At 36.6% G+C, this 14,854-nt stretch overlaps 1 protein-coding gene across 1 annotated transcript in view; it reads right to left on the reverse strand.

Moving 5' to 3' along the window:
* Positions 1-1,259: 1,259 nt before the first annotated feature.
* The window catches only part of LOC144439544 (phosphatidylinositol-3,5-bisphosphate 3-phosphatase MTMR2-like), an 18,006-nt gene continuing 4,411 nt past the window's right edge, over positions 1,260-14,854 (reverse strand). The window contains exons 4-16 of the mRNA XM_078128852.1: positions 14,359-14,469; positions 13,891-13,992; positions 13,300-13,383; positions 10,889-10,963; positions 10,225-10,299; positions 9,168-9,356; positions 8,673-8,764; positions 8,138-8,231; positions 7,722-7,928; positions 5,836-5,928; positions 5,197-5,310; positions 4,207-4,386; positions 1,260-3,952 (exon numbers count right to left, since the gene is read on the reverse strand). Coding sequence (XP_077984978.1) covers positions 3,776-3,952; positions 4,207-4,386; positions 5,197-5,310; positions 5,836-5,928; positions 7,722-7,928; positions 8,138-8,231; positions 8,673-8,764; positions 9,168-9,356; positions 10,225-10,299; positions 10,889-10,963; positions 13,300-13,383; positions 13,891-13,992; positions 14,359-14,469 — 1,593 coding nt within the window. The 3' untranslated portion in view covers positions 1,260-3,775. The remainder of the gene's footprint in view (positions 3,953-4,206; positions 4,387-5,196; positions 5,311-5,835; positions 5,929-7,721; positions 7,929-8,137; positions 8,232-8,672; positions 8,765-9,167; positions 9,357-10,224; positions 10,300-10,888; positions 10,964-13,299; positions 13,384-13,890; positions 13,993-14,358; positions 14,470-14,854) is intronic.

Here is a 14,854-nt window from a genome sequence, read left to right on the forward strand (position 1 = left end):
CATGAGATATCTATTTGTGATATTTTTTTTAAATTTCGGTCAAACTAATATTTGTTGTTCTTTTCTGGAAATTCATGTTTGTTCTGCGGTATGCCTAATTAAGCCTAGGTAGTGGTCGATCCAGATTTGTTTATGGCAAGAGGATACCCGTAGTACGGCTCATGATATCACAAATCCATTTTGATTTTTAAAAATGAAGAAAAATAGAAGAAAAAAGAAAAAAAAAAGAAAACAGATGAAGAAGAAAAAGGTTATTTCACATCAGTTTGCAGTTTCATGTTCATATTGTGGTATTGTCTAACGAAAATGTAGCCTAGTTCATATACGGTATCGTTACGATTTACACATCCACTCGGGTTTGGAGACCGCGTTGGCATCCAGACAAACGAAAGTGATAATCAGGACTTATTTTGTTTGGATTTGAATATAAACAAGAAATTTAATTGACATTGATACACTAGACTGGCAATGGAATTCTTACAGTTTGCATGCTGTCTTTCAACATATTTTGACTTTGTCTTTCCTTCTCTACTTTTCATCAAAACCACTATGATAGTCTGGAAGCCAGTCACATTGGGATTTGGCTCTCTGTTTTCCCTACCTACAGTTGAGATATTCTAAACCTCCAGATGTTTAGACTGTAAGATATGGAGTGTTGTTACGCCCTCAGCGTACCTTACAGACTATTTTTCCTTTAGAATTTCATCTAACACAAACAGCCCCTACATATATTTTTTACCTCAGCTAACATCAAAAGTATGTACTATAGGATTTCATGCAAGTTGTGAATGAAAATATAGTACTGTTTTCTCTCTCATCTCTTCTAGTAAGGATGGGGCAAGTATAAAGGATGGATGTAACTGTTTTCGTGGTTGTAGTTGTGGATGTGTATGTATGTGTGTCTGTGCGTGTGTGTGTGTGTGTGTGTGTGTGTGTGTATGTGTGGTTGTGCGTGTGGTTGTGTGTGTGGGGGGGGGGGTTACAATCTTACTTGTGAATTGTGGGTATCAATTCAAAGTTTTGCTGCATCAGATCATGTGATACCAAACAAGCCTATGAAGTGTCAGTGTTCACGAAATGGCTTACAAAGAAAACGTTGGAAGAAAGGAGAAGAAACTGAGCAATAGTGACCCAAGCCTTTAATCCTCTAAATACACTAATAACACCATTCTGTCTTCCAAACATTCTGAAATTACTTTCTATCAGAAATGAAAAAAGAACACAAACATTGCAACTTTTTAAAAATCTTTATTTGTTTTATCTTTGTTTATCAGTATTACATTTGTAGTTGTGAATTTTTTGTTTATCATCAAACATTTTATACACGAGTTGCATGATTTTCCTGCTATCTGACAACACTCGGTCTTACTCTACCATTATCACCATGCTAATATTTTTAGGGTACCTTTCATTTGGCAATCAAATATTTGTAACATAATGCGATAAATGCCAAAAGCTTAAAAGTAGAGAATATAACGGTCCCTAACAAAGTTAATTTTAAAATTCAAACTTATGATACATAAAAAAGATGTCAAAAAATTCATGTACTGAGTAAAAACAATATTACCCAGCAGCGTAGTACTAGTAGTACAAAGTTAATATATATATAATATACCCCTGTATAAATTATTAGATCATGTAATAGCTGACCATATATGGGCTTTACTTGATGGATGTCTATGTTCACTACATTTGACCATATACATGTATGAGCCTTATTGGTAGATGTCTACATTCATAATAGTTGACCATATATGGTCCTTTATGTGATAGATGACTTTGTCCCCGACTGTCTTCATCCATCCATGGTCCTTTATGTGATAGATGATTTTGTCCCCGACTGTCTTTATCCATGCATGGTCCTTTATGTGATAGATGATTTTGTCCCCGACTGTCTTTATCCATGCATGGTCCTTTATGTGATAGATGATTTTGTCCCCGACTGTCTTTATCCATGCATGGTCCATATGTGATAGATGACTTTGTCCCTGACTGTCTTTATCCATGCATGGTCCATATGTGATAGATGACTTTGTCCCCGACTGTCTTTATCCATGCATGGTCCATATGTGATAGATGACTTTGTCCCCGACTGTCTTTATCCATACATGGTCCATATGTGATAGATGACTTTGTCCCCGACTGCCTTTATCCATGCATGGTCAATATGTGATAGATGACTTTGTCCCCGACTGTCTTTATCCATGCATGGTCCATATGTGATAGATGACTTTGTCCCCGACTGTCTTTATCCATACATGGTCCATATGTGATAGATGACTTTGTCCCTGACTGCCTTTATCCATGCATGGTCAATATGTGATAGACGACTTTGTCCCCGACTGTCTTTATCCATACATGGGGTCAATATATGATAGATGACTTTGTCCCCGACTGTCTTTATCCATACATGGTCCATATGTGATAGATGACTTTGTCCCCGACTGTCTTTATCTATACATGGTCCATATGTGATAGATGACTTTGTCCCCGACTGTCTTTATCTATACATGGTCCATATGTGATAGATGACTTTGTCCCCGACTGTCTTTATCCATACATGTGATAGATGACTTTGTCCCCGACTGTCTTTATCCATACATGGTTAATATGTGATAGATGACTTTGTCCCCGACTGTCTTTATCCATACATGGTCCTTTATGTGATAGATGACTTTGTCCCCGACTGTCTTTATCCATACATGTGATAGATGACTTTGTCCCCGACTGTCTTTATCCATACATGGTCCTTTATGTGATAGATGACTTTGTCCCCGACTGTCTTTATCTATCCATTGGTTATATTTTCACTCTCTCTACATACTCTAAACCTAAGTGACAATTACTTCAAAAGTGCTGCAATAATTTAATTCTATTCTTCCTTATTTTATTACATGAATTTCATATATATTATTGTGTTCTAGTACAGAATAGTCATTGATGGTGTCTATTTGGTCAGACTGCACTCTCTTCTACTTATATATAATATTGGCCATTTGTGATTGACATTCTGGTTTAAGACAAGGTCATACACAGTGTATCTGTGACAGACTCTGTGAGTGGTTGTACATTTGTGACAGACAATGTAATAGGTTCTGTTTGTGGCAGACTCTGATTGGTTGAGCTTTTGTGATAGACATTATGATGGTTTTATCAGTAAACAAAGTTGACATAGTAATGCACACTTGTGACAGCCTCACTGTGTGTTAGTTGAGCATTGTGGTGGTGTGACAGACATTGTGGTGATTTTGAGACAGGGTTAGACACTGGAGTAGAATATTGTGATGGGTTACTTGTCCCAGATATATTGACTTGGCCAGATGCAGACACAGTACTTGTTACAAATTTTGTGATTGGTTCTTGAATACTTGGCAAGACAGTATCTGCAACATATATTGCTACTGGCCTTTAAATGAGCTACACTTGTGACAGACTTTGTGATTGGTTGTTGAATACTTTAAAGACACACATTCTTGTGACAGACTTTGTGATTGGTTGTTGAATACTTTAAAGACACACACTCTTGTGACAGACTTTGTGATTGATTGCTGAATACTTTAAAGACACACATACTTGTCACAGACTTTGTGATTGGTTGCTGAATACTTAAAAGATAATACAAATCCTTCAAATAGATGTTGTAATGGATTGTTGTGTGCACCTGACAAGACACAATAAATGTGATAAAGTCTAAATAAACCAATCCCATCATGATTCTATGGGGAAACAAAAACAGTCAATAATTTTATATACATATCAGTAGGTACACTTTGATCTAACTAGCATTAACAGGACTAGCAACTCTAGTCGGTGAACTGGCACCAGTGGGTGGTGTCTGTAGTCCTAACTCCCTAGCTTCCCTTGCATCAATCTCTCTCTGCAGCTCTTCTACTTTCCTCTGTAACTGTGCTCTCAATTCTATCAATTCTCTGTTCCTTTGATGAATAGGTTCCTATGGAAACAAAATTGTGATCATCCATATCAGTTCGACTGTCCTCTACTTCTTATTAATACATAATTATGTACCCATGATTACTTGCATCCGTATATGCACATACTCTTGGACTGAAACTTGTATGTATTTAGAACATGATCATGAAACACATAAACATATTACTGATTTCTTTGTGATATTTTCCATTTTGAATAAATGTATGTCAATGATAGCAGACCCCAATCTGAAGACAAGTACAGCAAAAGATTTACCTGTGGTCTCATTTTTGGGTTCCATCTGACATAGTAATTTGTCCACAATTCAATCCTTCTCATACTAGCTACAGGGAAGAGTACATGTTGATTGAGGTAGGCAGCATACAGTGGGTTGGTAAAATCTTCTATCTGACTATTGATGTATGACCATAAAGACATTGTCTTGCCCTTCACATCCTAATATGAGACAAAGAAATCAGTTTTCATGTTAGTCAAAGTTAACCATTGTACAATGTGAAGTTTTGCCACAGTTGAAAGACTATTCAATATCATGGACTTGATGCAATGTACGGTGATATGACCACTTACAATGTAATTGTAATGAATTTACAATCACGGTAAGACATGTCATGAATAGCTTATTACATGTATTTAGACCTGTAAACTCTCATCAAATTCAAAATCCCTCTAACTACCAGCCATAAAAGAATGGTAAGTCTATAGGAGATCCCGGCAGCATTCTATTTTGTAGCGTTCCAGTGTTTATATTCTCCCAATCAGAGTGTGATTATATACAATACATCACCATAGAAACCACTATCACCAAGTAATCTACCACATGACACAATAAAAACTGTCAATAGTCTGTTTTAGCTGCTGCTTGTCACAACTATTCTTGCTACTGTCATACATGTACTGTACAGTAAGAACTTTATCAGTAACAGTCAACAAAGATTTAGTAAGTTTGTCAACAAATTGGATTCTAGGGAGTATATCTGTTAAAGGCCCACTTGGGATTACGATTAAAATCTACATGTGAAAAGGGGTTGTTTGACAGAACTATAGAAAAAGTTGGTCCAGAGCAAAAAATGATCCTATGTAATCCTTTTTTTAGATACCACTAATGCGATGACCAGGGATTGAAACATTGCCCTTTAAACTACATAGTTTGCTTGCAGTGTTCCAAAATGTAATGAACAGTCACCATTCTAACTTCAAATGCATTCTAGACAGATTGCTATCTACAATTTTTAAGCTGATTCTTACCTCCTTAGCCTTCTCTCTTTCACAATTAAAGAGGAAAGTACCAAACAAACAACTGTAGAGATGGTCCAGAACAGTGATCACGAAATTCTCATTGAATTCAAAAGCACTGGGGAACTAAAAACACAGAGATACATGTTATTCTTGGGATAAGTATTATGGAATTAAACACATAGATACATGTTATTCTTGGTTCATATGCACATCTTATCCTGTAATTCAATGGGATTACTCGGTAACACATTCCAGTTAAGTTCCCTTTCCCTTATTCTGCAATGTCTATGAATGTATAAGCAACCTACACACAAAATATCATAATTATTTCTATCTTTTTTTTTTTTTTGATCAAATACTCAAAATCCCCTTTTTCTGACTTTATTTACATATAGTAATACATTGTAATAGTATACTGCAGAGCATGATCTATCAATCTCAGATCAGTTATGTTGAGACTGGTAAGGGTGACGAATAAGTGAATATTTATCATAGTTTTTCTTGGCAAATGATTGGGATGAATGAAGAACCAGGCAGACTTCCCCTAGTAGAATGTGATGATGATTCTGGTAGTTTATCATCTTGAAAAGCAACCAGATTATAGTTTTATACAGAATAGTAAAATTACCTAATTTATATAAACCTCACCTGTCTCGTCATTTGCCATACTGCATCCATAAACTGTGGAAAGATAGGTGATCTATCGGCATCAGCATGATTTTTATCTCCATGTCCAACTCTCTACAAATTCAAAGAGAATGTTCTTTATTTATCAGAATTTACTCAAGCATGGCATTAAAACTGAGTGTGAGACTAACTGACAAATACTGAATTCCATTCAGACTCACCTGTGAGAATTTATGACCATGAGTGAGACTAACTGACAAATACTGAATTCCATTCAGATTCACCTGTGAGAATTTATGACCATGGGTGTGAGACTAACTGACAAATACTGAATTCCATTCAGACTCACCTGTGAGAATTTATGACCATGAGTGTAAGACTACTGACAAATACTGAATTCCATTCAGACTCACCTGTGAGAATTTATGACCATGAGTGTGAGACTAACTGACAAATACTGAATTCCATTCAGCCTCACCTGTGAGAATTTATGACCATGAGTGTGAGACTAACTGACAAATACTGAATTCCATTCAGATTCACCTGTGAGAATTTATGACCATGGGTGTGAGACTAACTGACAAATACTGAATTCCATTCAGACTCACCTGTCAGAATTTATGACCATGAGTGTAAGACTAACTGACAAATACTGAATTCCATTCAGATTCACCTGTGAGAATTTATAACCATGAGTGTGAGACTAACTGACAAATACTGAATTCCATTCAGACTCACCTGTGAGAATTTATGACCATGAGTGTAAGACTACTGACAAATACTGAATTCCATTCAGACTCACCTGTGAGAATTTATGACCATGGGTGTGAGACTAACTGACAAATACTGAATTCCATTCAGCCTCACCTGTGAGAATTTATGACCATGAGTGTGAGACTAACTGACAAATACTGAATTCCATTCAGATTCACCTGTGAGAATTTATGACCATGAGTGTGAGACTAACTGACAAATACTGAATTCCATTCAGACTCACCTGTGAGAATTTATGACCATGAGTGTGAGACTAACTGACAAATACTGAATTCCATTCAGACTCACCTGTGAGAATTTATGACCATGAGTGTGAGAGCAACTGACAAATATTGAATTCCATTCAGATTCACCTGTGAGAATTTATGACCATGAGTGTGAGACTAACTGACAAATACTGAATTCCATTCAGACTCACCTGTGAGAATTTATGACCATGAGTGTGAGAGCAACTGACAAATATTGAATTCCATTCAGATTCACCTGTGAGAATTTATGACCATGAGTGTGAGACTAACTGACAAATACTGAATTCCATTCAGATTCACCTGTGAGAATTTATGACCATGGGTGTGAGACTAACTGACAAATACTGAATTCCATTCAGATTCACCTGTGAGAATTTATGACCATGGGTGTGAGACTAACTGACAAATACTGAATTCCATTCAGCCTCACCTGTGAGAATTTATGACCACGAGTGTGAGACTAACTGACAAATACTGAATTCCATTCAGATTCACCTGTGAGAATTTATGACCATGGGTGTGAGACTAACTGACAAATACTGAATTCCATTCAGATTCACCTGTGAGAATTTATGACCATGGGTGTGAGACTAACTGACAAATACTGAATTCCATTCAGCCTCACCTGTGAGAATTTATGACCATGAGTGTGAGACTAACTGACAAATACTGAATTCCATTCAGATTCACCTGTGAGAATTTATGACCATGGGTGTGAGACTAACTGACAAATACTGAATTCCATTCAGACTCACCTGTGAGAATTTATGACCATGAGTGTGAGACTAACTGACAAATACTGAATTCCATTCAGACTCACCTGTGAGAATTTATGACCATGAGTGTGAGACTAACTGACAAATACTGAATTCCATTCAGACTCACCTGTGAGAATTTATGACCATGCGCGATCCATTCCTTCTCTATAAGAATTTCAAAACCCTTGATTGTTCTGAAAAAAGGGTCTAACATAATCATTGCAAGGGAGGATAACTGGGCTGTTCTATCCCATCCATCACTACAATGCAGTACAACTGATGTCTTCTGACTCTCTATCTTGTCTGCTATCCGTACAGCTCCAGCTAATATCAACTACAACAAAACAATAGACAAACCAGTGAGTTGTGAACAAACACAATATGAACAGAAGAGCATGTTGCAAAGCAAAAAATTATTTTTTCCCTTTGATGATAAGTCTTAAATGGAGGGACACTGGACGGGAAATGGTTCGTACTCACTGATTCTGGGTTGACATTCGGATAGGAAACACTAAAGTAAAGAAAACAAGATTGAATACTAACCTTAATATGCTCCAACCAATGTGTAGCCTCTATGTTAGATAACCAGTGATTATCATCAATTTGTGGATAACAGATATCTTTCAGTTTACGTAAACTGTAAAACATTAAAACATCATACACTGAGTGAAAGTGAAATGATATCATCTCAGGGTACAAAGGTGTGAAAGTTGATGAAACTCATGATGACATGCATACCATGAGTACAAATCAATGTTATATAAGTAATGGACATTGTATTCCTGCCCCAAAGTAGCTGGTACTCTGTAAATAAGCCATGGTTGAAGGGGCCAGACAAAACAACATAAATGATAGATGGGTGGGGAGGGGGGCGACAGTGAATAATTCATGGGTAGAAGGTTGGTTAATAAGCCACTGGTTGAGGAGCCGGCAAATAAGCCAGGGATGGGGGTTGGCAAATGAGCAAAGGATGAGGAGTGGGGTGATGGGGTGGGGGTGGGGGGTGAAACACTTATATGATATCCATACTTTTCAAGACCGGTATCATATCACAGTAATAAGAAATTCTTCTACAAACCTTTCTCTCATTACGTGTATATTATGGATGTCTAAGAAGACAACTTCTGCATTTTGATAAGTTTCTTCACTCTCATAACCACCACCTTTTGCCTGATAAAGAAAACAAGTAACGTGTTTCAGGATTTATTACAGTCTACTTGAGTGTACAGTGTTTCTGTTAACGACAGCAAGTAGGTAAAATCTACCTGAGTTCCCCTATCATTTTATCAGGGTCCTCTACCAGTGATTCTGTTAACAGCGATAAGTAGGTAAAATCTACCTGAGTTCCCTGTCGTTTACCAGGGTCCTCTACCAGTGATTTTGTTAACAACAGCAAGTAGGTAAAGTCTACCTAAGTTCCCCTGTCATTCTTCCAGGGTTCCCTACCAATATGTGTCTTGTGATAGTTAATAGAAACTATGAATTGCTACTGTTTGTGTGTTATGTGCACAAGTGCATAACTGAAAACACCAGGGATTATTGTTGGTTTGTCAAGTGTTGTACATAAACTTACCTTATTTGCCATGGCATTGACACTGGGTCTAGCATCCATAATAACTAACTTGTGTGACTGTGCATTGGCATCTAAGATATGCTGAATATACTTCTCATCATCCTTACTTCTCTTACCACCAACACCCACCATAGGTTGACTGCATCGTGTAATAGTAGCCTGACTCTCAGGGTGAATCCATGATAACACCTGACATACAAAAGACATTTTTTTTAAATCTTTATTTATACTGGATAGTTCTTTAAGTATATAAACACTTGTCTCCCAAGAAGCCCAGTGAGTGCCATCCCTCATGGGTTCAGTGTTAATGCAGGAGGAAACCTGAGTACCCATGGAAAACCTGCATTGTTCAGTAGTCAAACTGAACAACATTCTTCTTACTTACAGCGTGGTAAACTTAATCAAACCCTGAATGGGGTTCGAACCCCGACCGCAGTGGTAAGAGGCAAGTGGTTTAACCACTCGGCCACCGACAACCCTGAATGGGTTTGAACCCCGACTGCAGTGGTAAGAGGCAAGTGGTTTAACCACCTGGCCACCGACAATCCTGTTAATTATCATTTCAACTACTCTTATAACAAGACCTCAGATCTGTGCTTGGAAGGTTGCTAAACAAAAGCTGAGGATGACAGTACATTTGGTGTACTGCATAAACACCCTGGATGCGCACCTTTGGTCATCTAATATCAGAAGAAAGTCTAACAGTCTAGCAGCTAGACTACATACTGAATACACTTGACTACCTAAACCTGTGAATATCTTGGAGATAGGATGAGAGAACAATTGGGCTACTCACACCTGTACAGTTTTGTATTTTGAAATAACAACATATACAAAACTAGTCTTGCCCTCAGGCTATTCTGCTCACTATGAAAGCGATTGAAGGTTGCTAGTGAGGGAGATAGCATATGCCCTCGATTGTATGCCACCTTTCAGAGTGTTGAGAAGAAAGCCTGAGGTCTAGCTGCTAGACTAATACAAAACGTGAGTAACTCACTATTACACTGCAATGTACAAATCTAAATTTATGTTTGTACGATGTACATGACATACTTACAGGAATTCTGTTTCTGCTTCTGAATGCAGCAACACGTCTTAGTTCATCATCATCGGCGGCAGCAGGTACAGCAAGCTGTATGCAGAAATAATGTATATTTCATTTCATTTATTTTAAATTATTATGGCAAAAGTTTATTTAACATTGATGTCTACTTTCAAGGAAAACAACATCCATTCATTCCCTTACTTATTTCCCCATTCTCTCCACAAAGCTGAGACCCACAGACTCTCCTCAAACCGGAGACCCCTCACTGTCTCCTCAAAGCTAAGACCCCTCACACTCTCCTCAAACCTGAGACCCTCACTCTCTCCTCAAACCCGAGACCCCTCACTCTCTCCTCAAAGCTAAGACCCCTCACTCTCTCCTCAAACCTAAGACCCCTCACTCTCTCCTCAAAGTTGTCACCCTCCACTCTCCTTAAAGATGACATCCCTCATACTCTCCATAAAACTGATACTGTTTACACTCTCCTCAAAGCTGATGAGACACCCCACACTCTCCACAAAGCTGATGAGACACCCCACACTCTCCACAAAGCTGATGAGACACCCCACACTCTCCCCAAAGCTGATGAGACACCCCACACTCTCCTCAAAGCTGATGAGACACCCCACACTCTCCTAAGCAATGAACAGCTTTTCAAAATCCATAACCAACTTACCAGAGCTGGATAGGTATCACAGAATTCATAATTCTCATTTATTTTACTTATTCTCCAACTTTCTGTAGGCAGACCCTGTAAAATAACAGTAGAATTAATCATTTTCTTCTTTTGGTTATCTGCCGAGGCATTTTTATGAAACATGAAATATGAAATAAGATATATTTTATTCGACTTACTAAAGTAAGCCATATTTATCCTGACTCAACATTAGTTGACATGCTATGTGAACCAAAATGGTATACTTTTCATTATACCACATCCAAGCCAAGTTATTGCCTTTGAACAGAAAATATGGATTATATACCCTGATTGTTCTATCTCATGATAACCTGTGTTGAAATATTAGCCAACGCTCCAAATCAATTTTTCCTGATTTTTCATAATTTATACTTGAGGAGGTATACTTATATAATTCCCAATATTTCATTTCATTCACCCAGAAAATACTCATGACCCAAGGGTTTGTCACTACGAGTTGCTGCACCAGTAATAACAAGGTTCCCTTAGGTTACTCGTTTAATATTTTCCTCTGCTGAAGGACAAAAAATATTGGGGTACAATATCTAATGGACATTTTACAGACATGAGATTTTATTGAAGTTGGCAACATATCCAATGAATAATTACCCTTTGGTTTGAAGGCACATCTTGTCAATAATACCTGCATCTGTATCTGTACCTGTACCTGTATCTGTATCTGTGTCTGTATCTATATTAGGTATCTGTATCTGTACCTGTACCTGTATCTATATCTATATCTATATCTATATCTGTATCTATATCTATATCTATATCTATATCTGTATCTGTATCTGTATCTATATCTGTACCTGTATCTGTATCTGTATCTGTACCTGTATCTATATCTATATCTGTATCTGTATCTATATCTGTACCTGTATCTGTATCTGTATCTGTACCTGTATCTATATCTATATCTATATCTATATCTGTACCTGTATCTGTATCTGTATCTATATCTGTACCTGTATCTGTATCTGTATTTGTATCTGTATCTGTATCTATATCTATATCTATATCTGTATCTGTATCTGTATCTATATCTGTACCTGTATCTGTATCTGTATCTGTACCTGTATCTGTATCTGTATCTGTATCTATATCTGTACCTGTATCTGTATCTGTATCTATATCTGTATCTGTATCTGTATCTGTATCTATATCTGTATCTATATCTATATCTGTATCTGTATCTATATCTGTATCTGTATCTATATCTGTACCTGTATCTGTATCTGTATCTGTATTTGTATCTGTATCTATATCTATATCTATATCTGTATCTATATCTGTACCTGTATCTGTACCTATATCTGTATCTGTATCTATATCTGTATCTGTATCTATATCTATATCTATATCTGTATCTATATCTGTACCTGTATCTGTACCTATATCTGTATCTGTATCTATATCTGTATCTGTATCTATATCTGTATCTGTATCTATATCTGTATCTGTATCTATATCTGTATCTATATCTATATCTATATCTGTACCTATATCTATATCTGTATCTGTATCTATATCTGTATCTGTATCTATACCTGTATCTATATCTATATCTATATCTGTATCTATATCTGTATCTGTATCTGTATCTGTATCTATATCTGTATCTATATCTGTACCTGTATCTGTACTTGTATCTGTATCTATATCTGTACCTATATCTGTATCTATATCTGTATCTATATCTGTATCTGTATCTATATCTGTATCTATATCTGTACCTATATCTGTATCTGTATCTGTATCTATATCTATATCTGTATCTATATCTGTACCTATATCTGTATCTGTATCTTTATCTGTATCTATATCTATATCTGTATCTGTATCTGTATCTATATCTATATCTGTATCTATATCTGTACATGTACCTGTATCTGTATCTATATCTATATCTATATCTGTATCTGTATCTGTATCTATATCTGTATCTATATCTATATCTGTATCTATATCTATATCTATATCTGTATCTGTATCTATATCTGTACCTATATCTGTATCTGTATCTGTACCTATATCTGTACCTTTATCTGTATCTGTATTTGTATCTGTATCTGTATCTATACCTGTACCCGTACCTGTACCCATAGCCGTACCCATATCTGTATTGTTGATGTAAAAACATCAAGTCACGTGTGGTGCAACACTTAAACAAAGAGTTAGGGAGCCCTGGTACTGATAGCATTCAGTGCAGTTTTGAAGGTTTGTCTAACAGGTGCACAGGGAGCTTTGGTAGGCCATGTATTCCATTGTGGCAGTGTCTTAAGAATATAAGGAGTAGTGAATATGTAAAATACATACAATACACATGTACATACATGTACATTTTATACAAGCAGACACATGTCACAACAAAATAGTACTTTTATTACCTGTCGTTTGTATTCTGTCATTGGGTCATACACTAACCAACCATTCTCACCAAAGTCTTCTTTGAATTCAAATGCAAATAGTGGCTGTGAAGAAAACAGTGTGGTTACTAAGGAGTTTTCAAGGCAACACTCTCATCACTAAGGAGTTTTGATGAAACATTCTGGTTACAGAAGACTTATGATGGCAACAATACGGTTTGTAAAGAGTATTACATGTAACATCCACATTTTTGTTACTGGGGAGTTTTTCCTATCATCACTTGGTTTCTAAGGAATATAAAAACATTACGGTGACTTTAAGGAGATCTCATGTTAACATTCTGGTTGCTAAAGAGTAACAAATATGGTTACCGTGGAGTTTCATTGTGAAAATGCTGGTCATTACAGAGCTCTAAAAGCAACAATCTGGTTGCTAAAGGGTTTCCATAGCAACATTCTGGTTATGGAGGTGTTTCACCATTAAGAAGATTTACTGCTGTTGCTATCCTACAGAATGGGTCATTTTGTAAACACAATTCAGTGATCCGTCATATTTACATACAGGTCAGAGTTGGACACATTAGTCATGTGACAAGTCACATGATACCTTACCAGTTTGTTGGAGAAAGGAAATGCATGTGTCTGGAGCTTCTCATAAACAAGTCTTCTGGAGTGGTTTTCTTGCTTGTGGGCAAACCTTAAATTACGGAAGTCCTATCAAACACAATAATAACATGGTACATATTACACGACTTCTTGGGAAAATGTTCCAGATCTCTTATGTGAGGGACTTTTGACAGAAAATCTGGGATGGAGGAAGGTGAGAGGTAGTACTTGTTTGTGTCAGTGCATGTCTCTATGTTTGTGTCAGTGCATGTCTCTATGTTTGTGTCAGTGTTTGCATCAGTGCATGTCTCTATCAGCATAGTAAAATTACATAACTGTCAAGGTTAGATAGTTTGATTTGTTTAACCTTCCAATATGTAGAATACAGTGTATTGGTTTCATTTGGATACTATTGCTTCACTATGTCTTGAAGGATATAATACAAACTCTTTTGTCTTAATAATCAAAACTTACCTTGCAATATAACTCTAACCCATAAGAGTTTTCACCTCGACTTGTTGAGCCACCAACTTTCTCAATTCTATAAATAACACCCAGTGGTACATCTACAGTGAATGGCGGTTCCTAAAAAGGATGAAAGTTTTAATTAACCCATATCTTGTTTTTTTACAATCTACTTCTTAATTTTCTTTTGTAGACTATAATAATAATATGGTTTATTGCAAGTGTTTAGGTCTTAGCCCATGACATAAAAATAGAAGTACAAGTATTCAGAGATAAGAGCATAACAACAAAAAACTAATACAATAATGAAAAAGAGAAAGGAGAAAAGATACAGATCAGCAAATTATGTTTCAACTTCCTTAATAAAGTCGTCACAACATTTGAAAGCTTTGTACACAAACACTGACAGTTTGTACACAACATGAGGGTTTTTAGAGGATAATAAAGCAAAACCTTTTTCTTCAGACGGATGGACACGAAATCTCTGGGGTATGAGTTCCATTCA

Source organism: Glandiceps talaboti, chromosome 8 (genome assembly GCF_964340395.1).
Source record: "Glandiceps talaboti chromosome 8, keGlaTala1.1, whole genome shotgun sequence".
Classification (NCBI taxonomy): Eukaryota; Metazoa; Hemichordata; class Enteropneusta; family Spengelidae; genus Glandiceps; species Glandiceps talaboti.